Source organism: Phymastichus coffea, unplaced genomic scaffold, assembly GCF_024137745.1.
Source record: "Phymastichus coffea isolate CEN01 unplaced genomic scaffold, Cenicafe_Pcof_1.1 PCOF00072, whole genome shotgun sequence".
In the NCBI taxonomy this organism is placed as follows: Eukaryota; Metazoa; Arthropoda; class Insecta; order Hymenoptera; family Eulophidae; genus Phymastichus; species Phymastichus coffea.
In genome coordinates this window covers 788827-811479 of record NW_026706883.1, presented here as the reverse complement: position 1 = coordinate 811479, position 22653 = coordinate 788827, and the positions used below count along the sequence as shown (strand labels likewise).

At 43.9% G+C, this 22653-nt stretch overlaps 3 protein-coding genes across 5 annotated transcripts in view; 2 read left to right on the top strand and 1 right to left on the bottom strand.

Moving 5' to 3' along the window:
• The first annotated feature begins 42 nt into the window (after positions 1 to 42).
• LOC131668039 (DDB1- and CUL4-associated factor 5) lies at positions 43 to 8314 on the top strand. Of its 3 annotated transcripts, none has more exons than XM_058941860.1 (8): positions 43 to 175; positions 464 to 728; positions 1087 to 1213; positions 1994 to 2091; positions 3846 to 4068; positions 5808 to 6070; positions 6335 to 6534; positions 7279 to 8314. In XM_058941860.1, exons 2-8 carry the CDS (start codon positions 690 to 692, stop codon positions 7640 to 7642), a joined length of 1314 nt encoding a protein of 437 aa, XP_058797843.1. In that variant the 5' UTR covers positions 43 to 175; positions 464 to 689; the 3' UTR covers positions 7643 to 8314. The 3 variants fall into 3 exon arrangements, with proteins under 3 accessions (XP_058797843.1, XP_058797844.1, XP_058797842.1); XM_058941861.1 differs by having other exon boundaries at positions 5805 to 6070; positions 7338 to 8314; XM_058941859.1 differs by having other exon boundaries at positions 5805 to 6070.
• Positions 8315 to 9066: 752 nt separating this feature from the next.
• LOC131667952 (translation initiation factor eIF-2B subunit epsilon) lies at positions 9067 to 11684 on the top strand. The gene is made up of 3 exons (XM_058941733.1): positions 9067 to 9355; positions 9439 to 10193; positions 10304 to 11684. Exons 2-3 carry the CDS (start codon positions 9471 to 9473, stop codon positions 11591 to 11593), a joined length of 2013 nt encoding a protein of 670 aa, XP_058797716.1. The 5' UTR covers positions 9067 to 9355; positions 9439 to 9470; the 3' UTR covers positions 11594 to 11684.
• Positions 11685 to 12657: 973 nt separating this feature from the next.
• LOC131667951 (unconventional myosin-XV) overlaps positions 12658 to 22653 on the bottom strand; it is a 51931-nt gene continuing 41935 nt past the window's right edge. Inside the window, exons 28-35 of the mRNA XM_058941732.1 lie at positions 16670 to 17037; positions 14826 to 15120; positions 13981 to 14376; positions 13721 to 13905; positions 13508 to 13640; positions 13215 to 13428; positions 12995 to 13131; positions 12658 to 12906 (exon numbers count right to left, since the gene is read on the bottom strand). Of these exons, the coding sequence (XP_058797715.1) occupies positions 12670 to 12906; positions 12995 to 13131; positions 13215 to 13428; positions 13508 to 13640; positions 13721 to 13905; positions 13981 to 14376; positions 14826 to 15120; positions 16670 to 17037 (1965 nt within the window). The 3' untranslated portion in view covers positions 12658 to 12669. The remainder of the gene's footprint in view (positions 12907 to 12994; positions 13132 to 13214; positions 13429 to 13507; positions 13641 to 13720; positions 13906 to 13980; positions 14377 to 14825; positions 15121 to 16669; positions 17038 to 22653) is intronic.

Below are 22653 nucleotides of genomic sequence, written 5' to 3'. Positions count from 1 at the left end.
TCTGCTCTCCTCGCGCTGTCCTGCGAACTCGCCGCCACCGCCGCCGTCGAGTTCAGTCGTCGTTGGCCGTGCGAGTAGTGCACGCACTTCCATCCACTCCTCTCTATCGTGACTCTTTAGAAGCTTCAAGCGATCAGTCACTCATTACTCTCGTCGAGATTTTTCACGATCGAGGGTGAGTGAATAATCATCGATCGGGCAACCATCTGATTTTCTTTTCTTTTTGCAACATAAATATTTCATCGCGGGTTTTTATTTTAAGAATCATGAATCATTTCACTTATGAAATAATAGTACACTCGATGGCTTGCTGAATAAAATTTTGAATCGGCGCAATGTTTTCACTACTTCGATTTACAAAGTTATTGCTGTAAAACTATGAAAATTGTCGATTTTTTTCTACATATGCAGTGAAAAATCGAGTGTGCCTTCGAATAATTGTTTCTGATGTTTTTTTTCCAAGAGTGCAATTGCGAAGAGAAAACGTGCAGATGAGAAGGTGACTCGATGGAAGCAAAAAAGATCAACATCGGTGTTTGTGAGGCTTGCTTTCGTTCGAAATCGCGCTCGACCTTCCTTTGATTAGAGTCTATACGACGCGCACAAGTATACAGCAGTATTGCTAGTGTATGAATGTGAGTGTGTATCAGCTACGCGAGTAGCACGAGCTCTGCTCTCGCTGTGAAATCATGTGGAACCGAAAAGTGTTCATCAGGATTATCGAGGTGGTAAGTGTAGATTTTGAAAAGGCCCGATTGGCAACTATAACAAAAAAATTAAAAAAAAGGAAAGCCAATCGCATTACTTCCCTCTTTTTCCTCGCAATCCGTTCGTCGTATTTCGTAACATTTTCATTTGTTGATGAGAACGTAGAGCCGCGGGATAATAGTATGTTCGTTAAGTATTTTTGGCCCACATTCCTGGCTGTTACGCGTGTGAGATAGCCTTGAAACGCGTGGGAATAAAAAAGAAACCTAGCGCCACGATGCAACGCAACGACGCAGAGGAAGAAAAGAGAAGTCGCCATAGTCCAGTTAAATTTCGTTAATAGCCATGCATATGTGCTTGTTGTTTTCGTAATCGCAGCTACTCTGCATCGCGTGCGTGATTGCTCTGAGGGTGACGGATGACGAGAGCCGACGAGTGTTCCACTACCTGCGCAATAGGAGCCGCGAGTGGTCACTCCTAAACAATGTCACGTGGGGAGCCGTTGGTAAGTTTAACGACTCTTTCCTCCATTTGTGACGTAAGCCGAAAGAGATTCACGAACAATCGGCAATAAAAAAGGCGCGCGGCGAAAGAAGCTTGCACGCGGTGGGCGTGAATCGATGACTAATCTTTGGCGATAGATCATCGGCAGCCCGTATTCTCGACGGCGTGGTCTTGCTGCTTGGTCCTGCGTGCACGAATTAAGTATCGAAATGGGTCACGCTCGGATAATAGCTGTTCGAATCAGTTTTCGCTTCCTGCATCGCACGTACACTTTGCCGCAAGCGACTGATTCAGCGCGGAGCCCATAGTCGGTCCCGAACGAATCTTGCGAAATGTGTGCTATTGTAGCAACAAAAAAATGAAGAAAATTTTGTTTTCTTCCATCTTCTTTCCTTTACTTTTTTGCGGCTCGCGCGCTGAGACCCATTAACGCGACGACGCAGATTGAAATGGACTTTTCTAATTTTTCTTTCTCACGTGGAGACGCGTGCACGCGTGCACGCCCATTCCGTTAATGACTTTTTCACCGCGAGGCGGCTTCGCATTTCCGCCGCGCGCGCGCGAAAGTGCCTTCGACCGTCGTTCAATTCTTCGAGCCTCGGCGAAACCACTGCGAACTTATCACCTCGTGGCGGCAAGCAGATAACCGTCGCCGCTCCCAGCAGTAGTGTGCAACAGACAAGAAAGGGAAAGCGAAAAGTCTACGAGGTTAACGACAAAACCAAAGAACGGCGTCGTGCGATGCACTTGTTATACACGCACGTACGTGACGTGTTCGCAGGTTCCGCCTTCTCGTCAGCCACCTGCGCCGGCTACTTGATCGTCACCATCGGTCTGCTCATCGCTGCCGCCTCTGGTGAACTTCGCGGAAGGAAGACGGTGAGTTGAAATTGATGAACCTCGGCATCGCACGGCCGCGATCGAAAAGTCGCTCGAGCGAAGCTGCATGCGCGTACTGCAATTACCTAATCAGTCCGCTTTACACAAGCAAACGCGTAAATTGTCCGTGCAAGTGCGCTCGGTCGTTATGATTTGTGGGCGAGGCGTACTCCGACTGAAAGAAAAAGCCAAGTCCAGCGATTTGTCAAATGTCCTGGTGTTCGCTTGTGCCGCGGTGTATTCGTTGGCAATAAGGCGCACCGCTCAATATCGAGACGAAAGCCACAGCCGCGGCGCCGAATGCGACATATATCCGCGGACAAACTCAACGAGATTTATCGCGTTTTAATGGCGCGACCGGAGGCGCCTGCCCGCGGAGAACGCACCGCTCGCTCGGGAGAGACGTTTCTCGCGCGTCGCTCCCGCGCTTATAGTCACTCGAATGGAATCCACAAGCGCTATTCATGGCGCGAACCGCAAGTCCGCGCAAATCGCACGCGAAATCCTTGGCGTATTATGTAGAGCAGAGCGGAGCACGCGTTCGCCCGAAAATTTGCATACTCGAAAATGAAAAAGAGGGACGACGGCGCTCGCGCGACTCGAGGCCCACTTTGTCCGTCAGCGTCTTTCGGCGCGGCCACCTGGCGCGAGCGCGCGTCTCGCTCGTCGAATAGCAGAAGAGACGTGGATGCTAATGAGCGATTAAGATCGACGCGTAACGAGAGGTGCATACGCGCGCGCGCTCCGCTCGAAGGAAGGAAAGAGAGAGGAGAAGCAGGTCGTGCACGCGCGGCAGCATCTCGGTGCGTGAGAACGTTGCGCGCGACATTGAGGGTTTTCTCGAGGCGCAGCAAGGTCGACGCGGTGTCCTGCGAGATACGCAAAGGCGTGGGCGATGACGCACGCCGTAGCGCCCTCGTTAACGGTGCGCGAGGAACCTCGAGCGAGATTGTATTATTCCTTCGGCTCGCTCGCGACCTGCGCAAACGGTCACGCCTGCCAACGTTGCACGTCGAAGGACTCGATTTTTCGAAGGAGGACATACGCGCGTGCGAGAATTTTTTTTTTCTATGTTACGCGTCATAAAACAATGGGGGCCCGCGCGCACGCAGACGACAACCTTTTTCGGCTGTGTGACTAATATCCCTTGCGCAAAGTACGCGCGCGTCTAGGCGCGCGAGGGCTTATAGTTTCGCGAACGGCTATTATGGTCTGCTTGCCATGCGCAGTGTGAGACTCGAGACTGCAATTGAATAAGCTAATTATTATTGTATGACGTTGTATTGCGTTTACATGGGCGAAAAATCACCTCGGCTGATTTATGCCAGCCCTGTCGCGCGCGTGCTCGCTAGCGATCGTTGGAATCTAGAGGAAATTCGCGCTTGGGATCACTGATTTGTTAACTATTCGGCGCCGCGATTGCGAGGTTTCACATTATTCACATACATCGCGGGAATCGGTTGCCACACGCGCGCGCGCTCGCGCTCCATGTGATAAGATCAATATTTTTTCTTGCGATTTTATAACAAGCGAGCGCAAAAATACATATCGCGCGTGAAATTGAATTTATTGCTTATTCGCTGTGCGCTGTATACCCTAATATAAACGCACTATCGTTGTGAATCATTTCGCGGTTGTATAATGCATTATATTCACTTTTATCCTCGACACTTCGCTCGACTAGCCGATTCGGGAAAATAGTTTGCAAATGCAAGGTAAATTAATCGCGCCAATGACAAAAAAAAAACAATCAGGAGGTGTTTTTCCTGGGCCTGGGAGTGATCCTTTTCGGCATCGTTGGCGGCCTGGCATTGTCCTCCATCGACAGTGTGCCCATTGATCTGATCGACAACGCCGTGATTTTGGGTGTGCTGTGCCTCGTGACAGCTCTCGTTTTCATCGCGGACATGCTGATGAAACCGCGCTACAAGAAGAAGAAGCACGACGCCACGCAGACGACGTCAGCCAAGGAACAAGGTCTGTCGCACAGAAAGTAAATTTTGAGTGTGCGCGCACGTCTTTTGCGCACGTGCGCGTCACTTTTGTACGCGTGCAACTTTTCTTTTCATTCGTCTCGAAATTAGCAATTGTCACTCGGCTGAGCACAATTATTCGTAGGCTTAAGGGAATACATGTATAATCTCATTGGCTTTCATTAAAGTGTAAATCAAAATTGACGATTGGTTTTTCAAAATTTCACCGTATCCTTTTATTGTCTTCGTTACTAAATCGAGTTGTTCTGGATTGTCGAGTCTCTCTTTTTTCGTCAACACTGAATTATTTTGAAATCCAGAAACGCGCTAATAAAAATAAGAAAATAATACACGGGCGAGTAATTTTTATCAGATGAAACTTTCGGCATTCGAAATTCAGTCACAGCCAAGATAACTGAAATAAATAACTCGAGTCACATTTGACGCTCAGATTACGTAATGAGTATTACGTATATTATGGTGTACCTCGATCGAAATCAAAATCGTCCGAAATGTAATAGCTCGCGTCATGATTTCTAATTAGCCTCAATTCGTATTCATGGAAATCCGCAGTAGCACAAGCAATTGTCACGATTATATTGTCACTAACAAACAACCGCTCGTACACAGACGTAGAGCTGCCTGTGTACGAGTGTTCTTATTGCGTGCCGTTACGCTCTTTTCTCGCAATACGCGTACGACCTCGTGTGGACCGATATCTCACATCCCGCAGCGTCCCTGCTTCTTTTTGTTACTTTTCTACGCTCAAAACTTCTATCTGTACTTCGCTTACAACTAGCCGCTCGACGTGTGAAATTGTTTTTTACAGCTTGTCGACGCGATGCTTGTGAAAGGCATTTAATCAGCAATCGTTTGCCTCATCGCGATTCTTTCTTTAAAATATCAATGTATCGGCAAAACTAACTTAGCCAAAGGACATTTCAATTACAGTTTCATTATCGTTCGAATTTTTTGTTGGTCTCGAAAGAAAAAGAAAACCATCGTGGATGACTCAAAGATTGTCTAGGCTACGCCTTACGCAATAGCAAAAAAAAAAGTTAAAACCGCTAATGTGACTGACGAAGGTAGAAAAATACAAATGTTATTCAATTTCCATTCTTGAGTAGCGTATTCAGACAAAGGAAAATATTTCACCTTTCTGAAAGCTTTATTTAAACGAGTGTATTGTTGATCTGAAATTTATGATTGTTTTGAATATGCCAGTGATTGAATCTATTGAAAACAGAAAATTATCGCGGTCTACCAAAGAATTTGTAATTATTTATCCGGAAATTATGAAAAATGTATGACACATAAATAACACGAGAATATTTATCGTATGAGCCGTCTAAACTTCCTAACTATTTTAATGTGATACAGTTTCTGCTATATACGATTATATGAGCATATCGAGGTCGTTGCAGTACAATGAGCATTAGGTCAGACGGTAAACAGGAGAAATCTTGATCTGCCGAGCTCCGACATTCCTGTTCACGAAAACGGTAGTAATGGTTCGCGTTCGACAAGACCAAAAGTGTAACTAAACTTTCATACTCATCATGCGGCGCTTGCTCACTTTCCACGTGTAAAATCTCACGCACGGTTGCCTCAACACCATACCCATGTGCCATTAACAGTAAAAACATTTTTAATAAAAGGAATAATAAAGCTAGTGAAGAGAGCGTGGACAAGAGCCGCGCTGTGTGCCACAACACGCGGGTGTCGTTTTTCTGTTCGCAGCAGGCAAGCAGTATGTGACAACGACGACCATGACGATAAACAGCGAGAAAGAAAAGCAGTCGTCGGCGTCGGGAACCAAGCACGTGACGAGTTGGCGATCGCCAACCCCAGAGATGACGGAGAAGCACAACAGTATGAATGGCTCGGCCACCGACCTCGACGACGAGCGCGAGCATCGACTCGAGAGAGCCGAGCGACAGATGCGCGAATACTCGCAGAATATCGAGAACGGACGTGGTGATCGTAATGGTCGTGCTAAACAATCGGTAAATTAGCTATACTAGCGTCTTCTTAGCATCTTTCGCGATTTTACGACCTTGGCACTTACTGCAAGCAGAACTTAAATGTGAATTTTATTATTACATAGTGTAATTACGGGATAATGAAGCGTCATTTTTACGATGACGATAAACATTAGGAGAACAACATTAATAACGGATTGATAGACTTTGAATGTAACCTATCGGTCGATGTTTTTTTCTGTTCGCTCACTCTTGCCAACTATAAAATAAAATCAAATCAAACTGCAGAGAGATCAGCACGACATGTCGAGGAAATCGAATAGCTACTATAGGGAAGATGTATATCAAAGGCCAGTAGACGAGGTGGACGACGCACCGCCTTTCCCAACGAACAGTGACGAGCGACCAGTTTTCGCCAAGATGGTGAATCCTGGAGTGAAGATAATGCGCGTTGAACGCGACGAAGATCGTGGCTACGACAACTACAGGCAAGTCACGCTCGTTTTCAGGATTGTCTAAAAGGTGACTGGATGCTCTAATCGACATCTCAGTAGCTTGTTCTTTTTTTTTTGTTGTTGTTTGCGCTTTTGCACACGCTTCTAACTCAACAAGTCTGGTAGAAGCACACTTAGCGACGCACTTGGTTTTTTCCCCTTTTGATTTCTTTTGTTTTTGATGTGCGATTGTGTTTTGTACTCCAAAAAAAAACGTTGAAGGAAACTTTTATACTTTCTTATTTTATACTTTCGTTATTAAAACGACCGACTTTTTGAAAATGAAAAGAGTGAAATTATTTTGTATTTGTTGGAGATCCGCTCGATTTTACGATGTGAAACTGTAACTCTGAGCTTCATGTAGATTCTGTGTTATTAGCCAACGTAGAAAGTTGTAGTTTTCACCGAGCGCCCGATCAAACCGCATCAAATTATACAGTGCATTATTCGCTTGGTAAAATCGAGCGCAGCAGCGTGTAGAATAACAATTTTTTATGGCAGTTAATGCATCTGTTCAAGCATTATTCGTTCATTTCATTCCTTCAACTTGGCACACTCGAAGCATCAGTGTTTTAATCACGTTAATCACGTCACATGAAAATCAGGCTCAAAGGAGCAAAAGTACGTTTTCATTGGCACAAACTAAAAATAGAACTGAAAGAAAGTGTCGATCATACCCTTCTACCCGATTTTGTAATTGTCGGCTCGGTGAACGTGCTGTCGTATGGGGGCTTGCAGGTTATCCGATTCGAGTCAATATGACAACGTGCCGACGCGAATGCGCGGCTCTTCCCCAGGAATCTTAAAGAGGCAGCGCGACGTATCCTTCGAAGATCGGCGTCGTTCGCGAGGCTCTCGGCCGAGCGCCGCCACGACAGGGACAGCGGCGGCCAGCCAGCGAGACGAGATCGCGATGCTGGAGGAATGTTTCGACGCGCTGAGAACGTCGACGACGACTACGACCGCCACCCAAACTACAACCAACGCCGCCAAGTCGTCTAGGCAGTCGCACACTCCTGCCTCGCCCAATGATCCTGGATTCGTTAGGCACGCTGCTAGCAATTGGCCTCATCTACAATCCAATCCCGTGCGTGATCGCTGACGATTCTGCCATACTCTGCTTAAACATGGACATCAACACATTTTGTCATTGGCTTTGTTATTGCGTCGGTATGCCAAATTTTCCCTGGAAAGTATTTTCTACGAGCGTGTGTACATCACAAATCCTTGAAAAAACGTTATTCGTTGAGTCGAATGAAACACTCCACCTTTTTATCATAGCTCCTGTACTCCTTTTTTATGTAATGTCTCAATGTCAATTTTGTTACATATATATGTTTATAGAATGAAAAAGTCGTTTGGCTCTTGACCTCGTTGATTATTCTATACGAAGGAAAAACTTCATTTGTATATCTGAAATGTAATACATTGCCATTGACATTTTTATTGAGAAACGGTTACTCGTTAAAGACTTAATTGCATTGTTTAAATATGTATTATTTAATTATACTTTTTATATTTATAAAATTTTTTCCATGGAAATTTTATTTTATCGTTAATTTTATCGTTTTGTGTACGTAGTTGAAAATGTACTGAACTAAAGTTATATAAATATCACGAGAAAAAAACAGAGACTGTTAATTTTTTATTAATTTTATTAATACAATTCACGAAGAGTCGCAGTAGTAAACTAGCTGTGGCATAAATGCTGAAGGTGCGGCTTACGACGCGACATTATATATAAATATATACGACAATCTGGCCCATGAAAAGTTTTAACATAAGTTATATTTTTGAAAATAAATAAAATTCATGAATAAATTATGAGTTTTAACTTTTTATTAACATTATTAAGTAAGTTCTTAAAACCTGAGTTATAAAACTTTATTCCACTTTTATCTATACATCAGACGATAAAGGTATATCTTGGTCTGTAGTCACAAGATAATTATTTGCAAGATACACGTTTTTGGAGATGCAGACAATATATCTTTCTTCTATTCTTCAGGCTGATTCTCTAAAATTCCAACTTGTATGTGCGTATATTTGTATGTTCCACTGAATTGAATCGACAGTTTTTTGCAATCATATAGGAATTCATCGGTGTAATTAAAAAAATTATCAAATTAAGCATATGAAAGTTCTTTATCTAATAATAAATCGAACTAAATAAGCAATAATGGCCATTCAAATATTTCCCGCGCATCACCGCCAGTGCAGCAGTGGCAGATTGGTTTTAATTTTCTACGTTACGTGGCGCTACTGCCTAAACGAATATATGAAAAAGTGTAAACAATGCATGGAAGTCTCCATGAAACAACGGACATAGATGCTTAAGGGTCTGTCTCCATAGGGCCTGCCTGAGTCCGTCCGAGCCGGCCGAGATTTTTTATGGGCACGCCATCTCTATAATTTCGTATCCAATGGCGAGTTTCATAGTGAATGGCTGCGTTTACATAAACGAGCCCGATCGGACGCAGCCAATACGAGAAACGCATGAACACGAAATTATAGAGATGGCGTGCCCATAAAAAATCTCGGCCGGCTCGGACGGACTCAGGCAGGCCCTATGGAGACAGACCCTAATGAAACAAGTGATGAAATAGAATAGGAGATTGCTACCGATCTACCATGTGCCCCGTGTAAAAGTGAATTCCATAATTATTTTCTATATCGTCGATGTTATTTTTATTAATTACTATATAGAGACAATTGAAAAATGCAATAGATATAGAATATTAATTTAAGCCTCATGAGTGGTGGAAGTTGCTGTATTACTTATTGGTCGTACCTGTAGAGAAGCCTATTACAGTATGTAAGTAATAATTAAGTACAAAAAATGAATAATGTTTAAATAGCACATATTTAAATATAAGCACTATTTTTATTTATATTTAGCTGTGTATCACATTAAATATAGACAATAAAATATGTCTGCTATCACAAGAAAGAAAGTACTGAAAAATGGATTTGATAAACAAGAAAGCCTTCAAGCAATTGTGTTTGCCAGTGACTTTATTGATGATCTCAAACCTGTGGATCAAGTATATCCTAGCATACTGCTACCAGTTGTTACTTGTCCATTGTTGGAATTTACATTGGATACCTTGATTCGTTCAAAGGTGGAACAAATATTTTTATACTGTAGTAGTCATCTGGAAATTCTAAAGACATATCTGGATTCCTTGAAAAATGTATATAAGAATATTAATATTGTGCCTATAATATCTGATGGTTGTCAGTCACTAGGAGATGCTCTTAGAGATATTGATACTAAAGGGTTCATCAGAAATGACTTTATTCTCATTCGTGGTACAGCATTTGGTAATTTAGATTTGAGTCAACTTATGGATTTGCATAAAGCTCGTAGAGAGAAGGATAAAACTACTGTTATGACCATGATTCTAAGAAATCTTGGTAATATGAAAGATTCTATATTAAAGAAAGAATGTAATCTTGTTGTTTCCAACAGTCCTACGAAAAAGATTTTAATGTACAAGAAAAATGTTCCAAATGAAGATAAAATTGAACTTGAACTGCAATGGTTCCTGGAGCATAATAAAGTTAGCATTGATACTTCTCATCTCGATACACGAATTTACATGTGCTCTCAAGCTGTTCTTCCTTTGTTTGCAGATAATTTTGATTTTCAGGTAAAGAAGTTTTATAATATTTAAAATTAGATTATATCGACAAAAGACTTTGAATTGATTTTGCAAGAAACTCATAAAAATTACACATTTTAATTTATTCTTTTTTTCAGACAATGGAAGATTTTATACATGGTGTTTTGATAAATGAAGAATTTTTGAATTCAAAAATTTATTGGGAATCATTGGCTTGTCCAAGTTATGCTTTGCCAATCTGTTCAAAAGAAACTTACAGAATTCTCTGCAGAGATATACTGCAACGACATAGTTATCCTTTAGTTCCTGATACTTTACCAATATATTTGAAAAACTTTATTTACATGTCTAGAAGTACATATAAGCACTGTAGTTCAGTGGTGTCAAAAGGTTCTATTTTGCATTCAGAGTCAATTATGGGTAAAAATAGTTTTCTAGGTACACATTCTTCTGTTGAAAGAACTGTTATTGGTGCCAACTGTAAAATAGGAAATAATGTATGCATAGAAGATTCATATATATTTTCCGATACAGTGATTGAAGATTATTGCCACATTAAAGACTCAATCATCTTTTCAAAATGTTTACTGAAAAAGAATTTCAAATTAAATACATGTATATTGTTGCCAAATGTTGTTTGCAACGAAAATTATTGTAATTCAGTTATTGAAATAAATGATAGTGGAAAGATGATAGTCAGAACAATGGAACAATTTGTAGAGAATTGCGATACTAGCTTTTCAAGTATGTTTTGTGATTTCAAATTTGATCAAGATAATGACAATGATGATGCATTATCTACTTCAACATCTGTTTCATCATCATCCACAAATGATTCACCAATGCCAGAAACTCTTGAAGAAGAAATAAATGAAGAGACATTCTTATCTGATGTTATTGAAAATTTACTGAGTGGTTACGAAGATAAGCTTTATCATAAAAATGTAATTTTAGAAATAAATTCATCGAGATTGGCGCAAAATATTAGTAGTGAGCAAGTGTTGTACAGTGTAATTCAAGCATCTTTCACTTTACCATTTCACGTTCTCAAGACAGGCGATAATTCTCAGTTTAAAGATTATTATAAAATTTTAATACCAGTTATAAATTACGTAGAACCTATAATTAACAATTACATGAAAACAAAATCGGCTCAGAAAGATTGCTTATGTGCCATAAGGGATGTAATTTGTAAAAATAAGAAGTTAATGATGCCATATGCTGGAAATATTTTACGTGTATTCTATGACAAGGATATTTTGGGAGAAGAAATTATTATTGATTGGTTTGAACAGAATTTTAGTGAATCACAAAGAGACGATGAAAATGAACAGGAAGAAGATCATGATACACACGAAGCAATAAAGAAAGCTTTATTGCCATTTATTACGTGGTTGAAGGAAGCTGAAGAAGATTCATCTGAGTAAAATGAGCTTATAAAATTGTTTATGTTTATGAATAAAAAAAGCTTTCATGTAAAAACTGTACATTATTCCTAATAATAATATAAAATTGACAAATTACTTACTTCAATCTATTTTACTTTCATGTTTATTGGAAGTTACAATTTAATTGCTTTTTTATTTGGAAATTAAAAAAAAATGAGATTTTTATATTGATTTCTCAGAAATAAGTAGACTGACGTGTCAAATAAAATAATACTTCAGTATTTTAAAATATCAATTTTTTAATACAAACTTTCAACATGATTTCGCCTCCTCATCTCATCTTTACACTTATGTATACGAATGTAATACAGTGTTAATAATCAATAATAACAATCGCAAAACGGTTAGTTTTGTTCATTATTAAGACATTTATTCAATATTATTATTAGTTAAACTTTGCATGTCTCCATGTAAGTTGTACCATAATGAAGTGAAACAATAGTTTACAATCAATTGTTTGCTGCACTTTATATATGTAAAATATATATAAATAATAAGAGTTTCATTACCTGTAAACTTTTTTTCTTCTGAATGATAATCGAATGTATTTACGTGATAAACATATGTGTAAATCCACGATAAATGAACATGTTACATGAAATATAATTTTTTGTTTTTTTAAAAACAAATAAAAAAAAAAGGAAAACAGTATACATGTAACTTCTTCGGCAGCATGGGATATCATTCTTATCTCTCTCACTTCGCCACTGGAAGACAGAAGCAACACGTTTCGCTTTGCCATTCGCCAAATCAACGTACGATTTTATATATGTAGCTCAAACAAAGAACAAAAAATAATTCCACTTGGTCTCTCGCAGTTGGTTGATTTGCCGAATGCGCAAAATCATATTCCTATGCCCTTACCTAATGTACACATACAATAAAAAATGAAGAAGGGGTGGGAGATTGGGAAACAAGTAAACAGAGTAGTAGGGCGCTTGTGTTAACTAATCGTCGTTGCTACGCGATAATATTTACATGGGGAGAATATTCGACAATAATAAACTGACTCGGCTCGCACAAAAATTACTTGAAGAACAAGCTAGACTATCAGTTTATCTGAGACCGTAGCCGTTGACTGGAGCCGCACCCTGGTTACCAGTAGTCCTCTGCTCCATCGTAATGTACTGGCGAATCAGACGGGAAATTTCGTGAGCTTGCTCGGTTTGCAGCCTCGTGATGCGCTGCTGCATCAGGTTGCCGCACTTCATGTCCAGGTAGAGCGTGCCCTCCTCGGACTTTACTTTGCGCGTTGAGATTACCTCTGAGTATGGATAGTGGTAGAGCGTTTCCTACGGAAGTCGGTGAACAAGATCGATTGAACGTTATTCGTTCGATCTCCATGGAAGCTCGCGCCTATTCGAAGATCGATTAACTTACGTGTGTTATCAGGTCGATAAAGTGAACTCCGTGGCGATTCAATGCCAAGATGTGGTCGCCGCCCTTCTCTTTGCCCTCGGGCACTCTCTTCACGGCGAAGAAGCTCGAGCCGAACAGTGGCCACTTTGAGAGTATTTCTGAAACAAACGTAAGGCACGATTGAGCCATCGAATCGCCGCAATTTGTCCAACGTTAAACGACGCCGGGATCGATTGCTCACCAAGTACTTGCGCCTTGCAATTGGCAATGGACGTGAGCTGCACATTGGCCCAAGCTTGCTGCACCATGTTGGCCCACTGTTGTGGTCGCGGTTCTCGCAGGCTCAACGCGGGCTTGGGCAGCAGATACTTTATTCGTTTGGTCGTCGGCTCTTCCCTTTCGTTCTTCACGTCAGCCGCTCTATGCAGCAGTGCAGCGATCTGTGCCATGTCGTACTGCAGACCAGAGAAGAGCTCATCAGTACAGCTGAGAGTTAAAATACATGGAAATTGCAGAGCGCGTTGATTAGCTTACAATGACTTCCTGAGGCAAATGCTCTCCGGGCAAAACCAGCAGCAAGCCTTCCAGGTAATCAGGCGCTATTTGATTGAAAACTACTTCGACGTAGAGCGCTGCATCCAGACGCAATGGGTAGTACCAGACCGACCTACGGCGAGAAAAATCGTGATTGTGGCGCCAGTAGCTCTCGAGGCGAGCGCATCTTCGGCTTGTGCACGCGCAGCTTACCTGCAGAATATCAAGTAGAAGAGCTGATGATTTTTGTGCAGCTCCGTCGTCACGTCCAAAACGTACTCGTCCCTGGCCAGAGGCATGGTGAAGGCGTCGCCGTCGACGATGCAGTAAAGCGAGAACTCGTCCATCTCGTGGGGGTTTCGTACGGATATAACGTTGCACATCTCCTCGATAACATCCTGCAAAATCGACGCCAAGACAAGTCTAGCGATCTGGATCGGATTCTCAGAAGGGTTGGCGTAACGTCGACTCACCTGTACGACAGTGGTGCACTTGGTATTGATAACCCTCTCGGTGCCACCGGGCAGCCTATAAATCTGCCTCTTGGCATTTCTGCCGGCGCTGATGGCCATGATTTCCTCGACGCTGGGCACATTCTTCCGCCCGCCGTACTTCACGGTCTTGCGCAGATTCTGCAGGCAAACGGTGGCCGTGCCGTGATAGGCGCGTCGCTTGTCGTACGCCGCCGTCTCCAGGTATTTGTTGAGGTAGGGTCTCAGGCCTTCGCTGCACGTGAAGTACGCGGCCACAATGCTAAACAGACGCCAGCCCCGCTGACAGCTGTCGGGATTCGGACTCTTGTTGTTCGTCGTTTGCTTCATCAGCTGACAGTAGACCTCGTCGCGCAGCTGCTCGTACTTGTGGCAGTGCTGCAATGGAATTATCTCGCATTACCCTCTGCACTTGGCTATCTGCAGTTATCACCGATTTTTCCGATAATTACGCGAAAATCATTGCTTGCGCAACCAATTCTATTCGATCCTTTCCAACAGTTCTGGCGAAATCGTGCGATCAATTCTCGGGAATAATGATCTATTACAAATTGCTTACTGCTGTTGAGGTTTAGCAAAGATTGCATTATTTTAATGAGATTTGCTAAAGGAACGTAGGCATATATTTTCAATGAGCGATTCGTGGTTTTGTGGAACGTAATTTTTTGTGCGTGCCTTAACGAGCGTAAGCCGAAAAAAAAAACGAGAGCACACGCAATTCATAATTAGACTTGAATTTCCGCGTTAACCCGAGTCGAGCACCGATAATTTCGCGGTCACAGGAAGAAAAATGTTATCAGCCCGTGTAAGAAATGCAATATACTGACCATGAGGATGGTATAGACGCATTTGACCTCGCTCATGTCGGGCGGCAACGGCTGATCGCCCATGTAGCGCATCAGGCATAGGAAGCACTCGACCGCCAGTCCACTCAGTTCGTTGTCCAACCTGAGCAAACTTTGCTCGATCGGCACCGCCGAGAACTTGACCAGGTCTACTTGCTCTTTCCACGTCCATTCCGCTCCGTCCTTGCCCTTCTTGCCTTTCTTCTTACTCTTTAGCGACTCGATGACTTTGAGAGAGCCGCTTATCGAGCCGTCCGCTGTCTTGAGCATCTCGAATCTGCGGCAAAGTCAAGTTCGTCAAGTCCAAATTGTCTGTTTTGACGGGCGTGCTTCGCAACGATCCTCGCTTTGTTTTTCTTAGCGATCACGTCCGCGCATGGCTAACGGATACTTAGAACGTAAATTACTCGGCAAAATCATTTCTAATTCCACGTTTTGTCTTGCGCGCTCTCCCGCCTGACCGTTAGCTCAAAACTCACATGCAAGACGACCAAGGCATCTTCCTATCTTCTCTGGCGCACAGTAATGACGGGACCGCGAGCAAATAATAGAGCGAAAACTCGCGGATATGCCGAGCACCAAAGGTAAACGGCACGCGGCTGTTCGCGGCGAGTTTGAAAAAATGCGTGTAACTCGCGCTGCGAGCCGAGCGCAAATGCGAGAGACGCGGCATCATCATCCCACCGCGCCGACAACTACAAACTTCGTGCGATGATCTTTCGCGTGTGGCCGAGCGCACGCTATGAGCTTTCTCGGCCTCGGCTCCAAACTCTTCGCTTCGCGACACGTGCCTACTCCACTTTTCATCCAAAAACAGACGAGAACGATTTTTCTTCCAAGGCAAAACTTTCGCTCGGCGCTAGTTGCGCAGCAAGAAAAAAAGGATCGAAAGCTCGAGCGAGTTGACCATATACGGGGACAAGATTAGATGTGGCTGTTGAACTCGTATATTGTATGCGTGATGGCGCTGCAGCTTTCTTTTCCTAAGAGGCTCGCAAAGCGATCATTGAAATTACATTGATATGGTTTAATATCACGTTGCTGTGGAATATATTTTCTCGTCACGCGCACGTAGACTCTTAACAGTAAAGGCGCGCTACGCCTGCCTTATTATAGAAATTTCTTGCGACAACTCGCGGCATTGATTTTACTTCCTGGAGTGCGCTTCCAAATTGGAACGCTTGATTACTTTTTGCGCAGGCAAATCACGGCTGGCTTCCATATCTAGAACTAGATCATTAAAAAAATTTTTTTCAAGTGCCCCAAAATAAATTACATGCAAGCTGAACGACGATTATATTTTTCCTTAGCGTTGTCGGTATTAAATTTTATGTATACTTCATTCATAATGTAACGACTGTTTACGAAAGACCGTAATATCATTCAGTGACTTTATGGATCATTCAACTTTCCGTCATAAAATTATTAATGCATGGACGGATTCTCGAGGTCTTTTAACGAAGCGCTTCGTTTCTTTACGACTCGCGCGCAATCGGAGGTCGCACTCTTCAATTGAAATTTGAATAACTGCCGGTTCTAAATGAAATCAATTCTGAGGTGACAATGCACAAGTCCTAGTAAAGGTGTGTCGCCTTTGACAAATCGTCCCATTAATGTATTTCGGTTGAACAAAGACACGTCTGATAATTCATCCTGGCAAAAAATTCACGAACCTCTCGCTAATTTTGACGGTATTCTAATCCGAGCAATAAACTACGTCTTCGGTTCGTGCGTTACGTTTCCGTTCATTGAAATCCATGCCGAGTCATCGAGACCAACTTGTGTCGCAAGTCGCAATAATGTCGTTTGGCAAAAAAGAGACTAACTTGTCGGTGCTCTGGCGGAAGTTGAGCATAGCGTACTGCAAGAGCGAGTGCTTTCCATCATTGACCACCGGTGACTGGCCATTACTGCCCTCGTACATTGCATCTTCCGAACGTGAATTAGTTTCATCCTGCTGTCGCCATTCCTGAGCGATAATCTGCTGCTGGGGTGATTTGCCGTTCTTTTGGTAGTGCATTCCATTGACCACGTGGCCATTCCGCGAGACGTTCCCGTTGGGTAGCTCGTGATGCTGGGGACTGGACGATGGCGAGCCGTAGTGCGCGTGGTTCGTTTGCGAGACGATCGACTTGCTGATTTGCGAGACATGATTGTCCTGGTGGTGGCTCTTGTGTACCGGCTTTTGTTCGACCTGCAATCGAGAAAAAATGAAATTGTTAAATTCTTTGACCAGAAAAAGAAAATGGTGAGTTGAATCACTTCGAACGTAAACTTCATTCTCGTAGTAATCATCGTTTCGAGAGAATAGATTGCCAAGCATTTCACAGACAAGTACAGGTCGTCCAGTGCGCGGGCAGGATACTATTCTAGGCTCAGCCATATGCTCGCAACATCTGCTCTTGACGAGCAATTATAATCAGTCGGAGTGCGACCGCTACAAAAAATGCACGCACGCAGCGATGTGGCCTCTGAGCACCGCTTTATTTTCGAGCTTTATTAGGTACTTGAATTATCACGTACCGGCGTTCTCATTCTTGACTAAGCGAAAATGCTGTACCCACGGTTTCGTACGTGAGAAATTCACGGTGCGTGGTCTTCAATGTCGAAGGATCAATTGGGACTTAGGACGAGGATAAAAATTCAGTTGTAGCTGGTGTCGCTTTACGAACAATCGTAGGGAACGAATATCGAGTCATTTATCCTTCGGAAATTGTTGCGAAGGCGAGGCTAATTTGCAGGCTGTATCGAGCAACAAATGAAGCTCGCGTTACTCAGCATCATTCGACGAAGTAGCTGAAATCTCGCGGTTTCCGTTTCACGGACGCACAAGGCGCGCGAAAAACACGTAACGCGGCCTGCCGGGTACCGGTACTCCGCGTCGATTTTCGCCGCGAGCCAGGAAGCTGCGCGAGCCGTGTAGAGCAGAAAAAAACGCGCCGCGCGCACCGAGAGAACGAGAAATAGCCGACGATCGGCAATCCGCTTGGAGCAGTTTTCGCCCAGTCCAGAGACAGATGATTCGAGAATGTTGCCGGTATAAGTTTCGGCTCAATTTCTCATTGTAATGGACTGCAATTATTATCTTCGAGGAATTTGCTTTCTTTTGCTCGCTCAACTACGAAACCACGAACCATCAAACCTCAAAGTATACGTGCGACCAACGGAAAAAAGGAAGCTATTGCAGTAAGAGTGTAGTAATAATGGAGCGAGCTGGCTAGCGAGTTATTCAGCTTCTTCTCGTCGCAATTTCAGGTTACACTCGCGTGTGTCTACGTACTCTGGTGCGTGGAAAGCCGGACCATCGTCGGCAAAGCAATTTCGCGCGACTATACGTCCCAGATACCTCAGCCGTACGGATATACACGTGCACATGAACGTCGAGTTGCACCGACCCTGACCCACATGAGCTTGTACAGTTATGAGAGAGCTTTTTCTTCTCTCTCATCCTTTCTTCCATCAAGAGCGCACTCGTCGCCGCCAAGCATTTCTTCTTCGCACGATTGCCGAATTTCCGGCTGGCGTCGACGTCAAAGACAACGCAACGAGACTCAAGAAAGATCGATTGTTCCTCTTTTCTTGCCTCGGTCGTTAACGTTATAAATGGAAATTCCTCGCTGGAAACTTTAATAGAAAGTAGCTTGAAGTTTTAGGACGAATGACGATTTTCTTGAGTTTTAAGCCGTGGAAGCGCGGAAAGTGGCACAATGCGCGAATAGCTCTTGTCGCGAGGATGATTCTTCACGTTTGTACGCGCGCGTCGATACGTGCCAAACGTCCCTGAACTTGGAAACCGCGAGAGCGTAGCCTAAGGTGAAAAAATAATTGAATACGTACGAATGATAAATGCATAGTGAGCTCCACCTTGCACGCATACGTACAGGTAGCGGCTTGGCAGTCGCCGCATCGCCGGCGCACGCGGCGTAACGGGCGCAAGCGCGTTAATAAGGAACAGAACGAAACTTCATCTCCGGTCGTCGACCTTCGCGCGCACGCTTGCGAGCATCTTGCCTTGCGCACTCGCTAGCGCGTTATCAAGGAAATCCGCTTTGCGCTGCATGCTTTCGAAGGACAGACTGCGCTTCAGCTTCTGTAAGCTGTTTGTCTTTGCGGAGATCGTTTTTTGGCGGAGAAATTGATGAATCTTAAATAGTTATACCGTTGGCCGTCGTTAAACATTTCATTTCTCTTTTTATCGAAATTAGAATTCCTAACAGTTGCAAATAGTATTACTTTTTACCGCAATAAAGATTATGTTGAATCGTTAAACGTTAGAATTAGAAGTAACGGAAAATTTACCATAATAACTGTAACTTTATAACCAGATGCATAATGGTAATAAACTTCATGAAGAGCATTAGATTCTAGTAGGCGTTACTAATCATACCATTGAACTCCATGAAAGAACCATTAATTAACACTCATAGACATCAATTTTCGTTTCAATCTTTTGTCGTGGTGTTCTGTCTTATTCAAATAAAAAACAATCTCCAAAACGAGGTAAAATTCCAAACTATCAAGATTTTTTCGCACTTAATAATATTAGGAAGCAACAAATTATAAAAAATCAGAATTCATCTCGTATCAGTCAAGGAAAGCGGGTAGATACAACGCCAATTAATTCGGGTAGGTGCATTACACGGCCGCGAAGTAATAACAGCCGTGGAACGGCTCATCGAGCAGGTCGTCCCTTTTTCTCTCGTTTGTTCAATCGCCTCCTGTTGGCTGGCCGCGCTCTGGCGTAATAGGTTGAACAATGACTGATCGTGATGCACAAACGGTACACATGCCGCGGGATAAAAATCGGCTGGAAAGCACGCGACATTAACGCGATTCGTCCCGGGAAAACCGTTTCGCTTTTTTTTTAATTATATTTTCGCGCTAGCCGGTACCCGCGATTCCTCGCGAACGCAACGAGCTGATTGTGTGTCAGGAGAAACAGTATTATTTTTAAATAACAGTCGGCGCGCGTGGCTAAAATTAGAAGGGAAAAGAGGAGTGTCCGACAAAGTGATACCGTGCGAGAAGAGGAACGCGCTGCAAAATAAAAAATCGAGTTTTATAGCGGATTAAATCGATGCGCGATGGGAGAAAAAAAAGCGAATCCTCGACATTGAGCGATGGGACGAGTAATCCGCGCGCGCGAAAACACTTTTCACGTTGGTCGCTTTAACCATCATAAATCAACTATACGTATGCGCGACGCGACCTCGTCGCCTCTTTTCTCATCCTAGAGTTGAAAAAAGAAGCGTTCGGAATGTGCGCAAAACAGCCGTTTCCGTTCTGAATTTCACATTCTGCAGTGAAAGGTATATCATACTACTGCGCTCTCTCGCTCACAAGAGATTAATCGGCGAAAGTCACCAAAGGCAAAGATGATCGTATGATGACGACCGAAAAGTGTTATTGGACAAAGAGTTGACGAGCACAGATCTATTACAGCCTCGAGCGAAAACTTGACTGAGTTTTTGATGGTGGGTTGTCGATCGCGAAATTTATGGAGATGAATCGTCATTCCTTTCGGTTCACCTTGTCGTTGTTCAACTTTTGTTTTCGCGAAAACAGCCAATTAGAAAGTTTTTCACGAGAGCGCGTCAATATCATAACGCGGAAAACAATAAAAACAAATTTACGAGATCCGTTTGACTAACGACTGCGCGACTGCTAATTAAGTCTGCACTTTCCCACTGAAAACACAAAGGCAGAGTTGTAAGCACCTGATAGCTCTTGACCTTCTCGTCGAGCTTCTGCAAAGTTTCCTGAATAGTATTGAGCGTGCGATCACCATCGCTTGGCTGGGATCTTAACTCCTCGAACCTCTTGAGAATCTCTCGTACGCTAAGCTTGCTGCCTTCCTCGTTGGCTTCATTGGAATTCTTCGTGGATTGATGAGCGTCCACGTAGTAATCTTTGATGAGACGTAACTCTTCCATGCTTTTTGGCTGCTCGATGTTCGAGTTGCGTCGATTGCGCAGTTGACAGCCTTCCTCCATTCGCAGCTGCTCGATACTCGGCTGTTTGCGTTGCTCGAGCTTCGCCAAGTCGATCCGCGGAATGTTCTCGTACTCGAACTTCTCCTTTTTCGCCTGTACGTTGTTCTTATTGACGTCGAGTTTGTTGACTGACTCGGGACTCTTGCCGTTCGTCTCAGGGGTCTGTTTGTTGAAGAATTTGGCGACTCTGTGCCGAAAAGTTATCGACTGCGGCTGGTGCTCGCTCTCGATTCTCTTGCCGCTGGAGCAGCTCTGCTTCCTCTTGTCGAAGGGCGAAGCTTTCTCGAGAAAAGCGCCCGAGTCGTCCGTGTGACCGTACTCGTCGCTGATGCTGGACTCCGACTCGGAGGATCTCACTAGCAGGCTATCCGGCGAATTGGTTTTCCTCTCATCGTCGGAGAAATGCAACTTGGCACTGTACTTCTCGTGAAAGTGAGAATTGCCGTTGCCGTTATCGAGATTAACGAGGCTCCGTCTCCGAATATCCTTAGCTTCGTATTGCAACCTGTAATCTGGCAGAGACCTCCTGAACAATTGCTGCTGCTGCTGCTGCTGCTGTTGCTGCTGTGACACCGGCGGGCCGTACTGCGGTTGCGGCGGATGCTGCAGATGCAGCAAATTCCTGTTCTCCAATCTGCGCAAGAACTCGGATCTTCGAACCACGCGCTTATTGACCACGTGACTGTTGTTGTTGTTGCTCTGGTAGTGGCTGCTGCTAAGGCTACGGTACTCGCACTCAGACTCCGACATGTCGGTAAACTGGCTGAGTATTTCCGGCCGGTGACGTTGCTTTTTGCGCAGCGTCTGAGGCAGCTCGGCCCAGTTGCTCTGCAGCCTCCGCGAGAAGACTCCCTCCGAGTCCGTCACCTCGCGTTCCATCATCATCTTCGCTTTGCCTTCGAACGATCACACACTCACTTTCACTTATACTGATCCCTTCCAGAGAATCCTATGTATTGAGAAAAATAATCGTGCCGATGTTCGAGCGATCCCAATTATATACTCGCTGCAGCGAGAGATGTGCTTCGTGCGAGAAATCATCGTGTATCGAAAGCCTAACTTTCTCCAATAATAATCATCATCTTCGACGCGAAAGAGACGGTCAGAGAGCTGCTTTGCTTTGCTGAATAGGAGCGACATTGAACGCGAATCACATCCCCGCGCCGAGTCATCGCGGCCGAAGGTCGTCAGGCGGACAACACGGACATTTTTCTTAGCCTCGTCGCGTCGAGTGTCCTACATCCCGAGAGGCAAAGAGGTCGAGACGCGTGCCCATAAGCGCTTTGCCTGGACGATTGCTAATCGACTTCGAGTCGGAGACTTTAAGTTGGTTGCTTTTTTCTTGTTGTTGCTAATGTTGCATAGTGTCGACAAGCGTCGACAAGCTCGCGATTAATACCCATCTTCTTTTCGAGGCATTTTAACTGTGCGCGAGGAGCGCCACGACTATAGCTCTCCGAAATTTATTCCGACCCATTTGAATATAATAGCCTCGCAGGAGTCGAAACTAAACGAGCTATGTCCTGTGCTCGTATTTCACGCTAATTATTCGAAAACCCCAAAGTTGACTGAAGAATCTTCAGTTTACGCACGCGCCGTCTGGATTTTGGAAAGACGGACGGAAGGAGGAAACTCGAAAAGGCTTGTCTTCAGCGCGAGGAGTTGCGCCGCCGTGGGAAAACTCGTGAGATCCGTCCGCCGCTTCAGCCGCGGGACAATGAAACAGCGCCTTTCATTACGATTATCCCGCGCCCAAGAAAGAAAGAGACAGAGACTCGAATCCGTATTGTACCGTCATAAGGATATACGCTACTTTT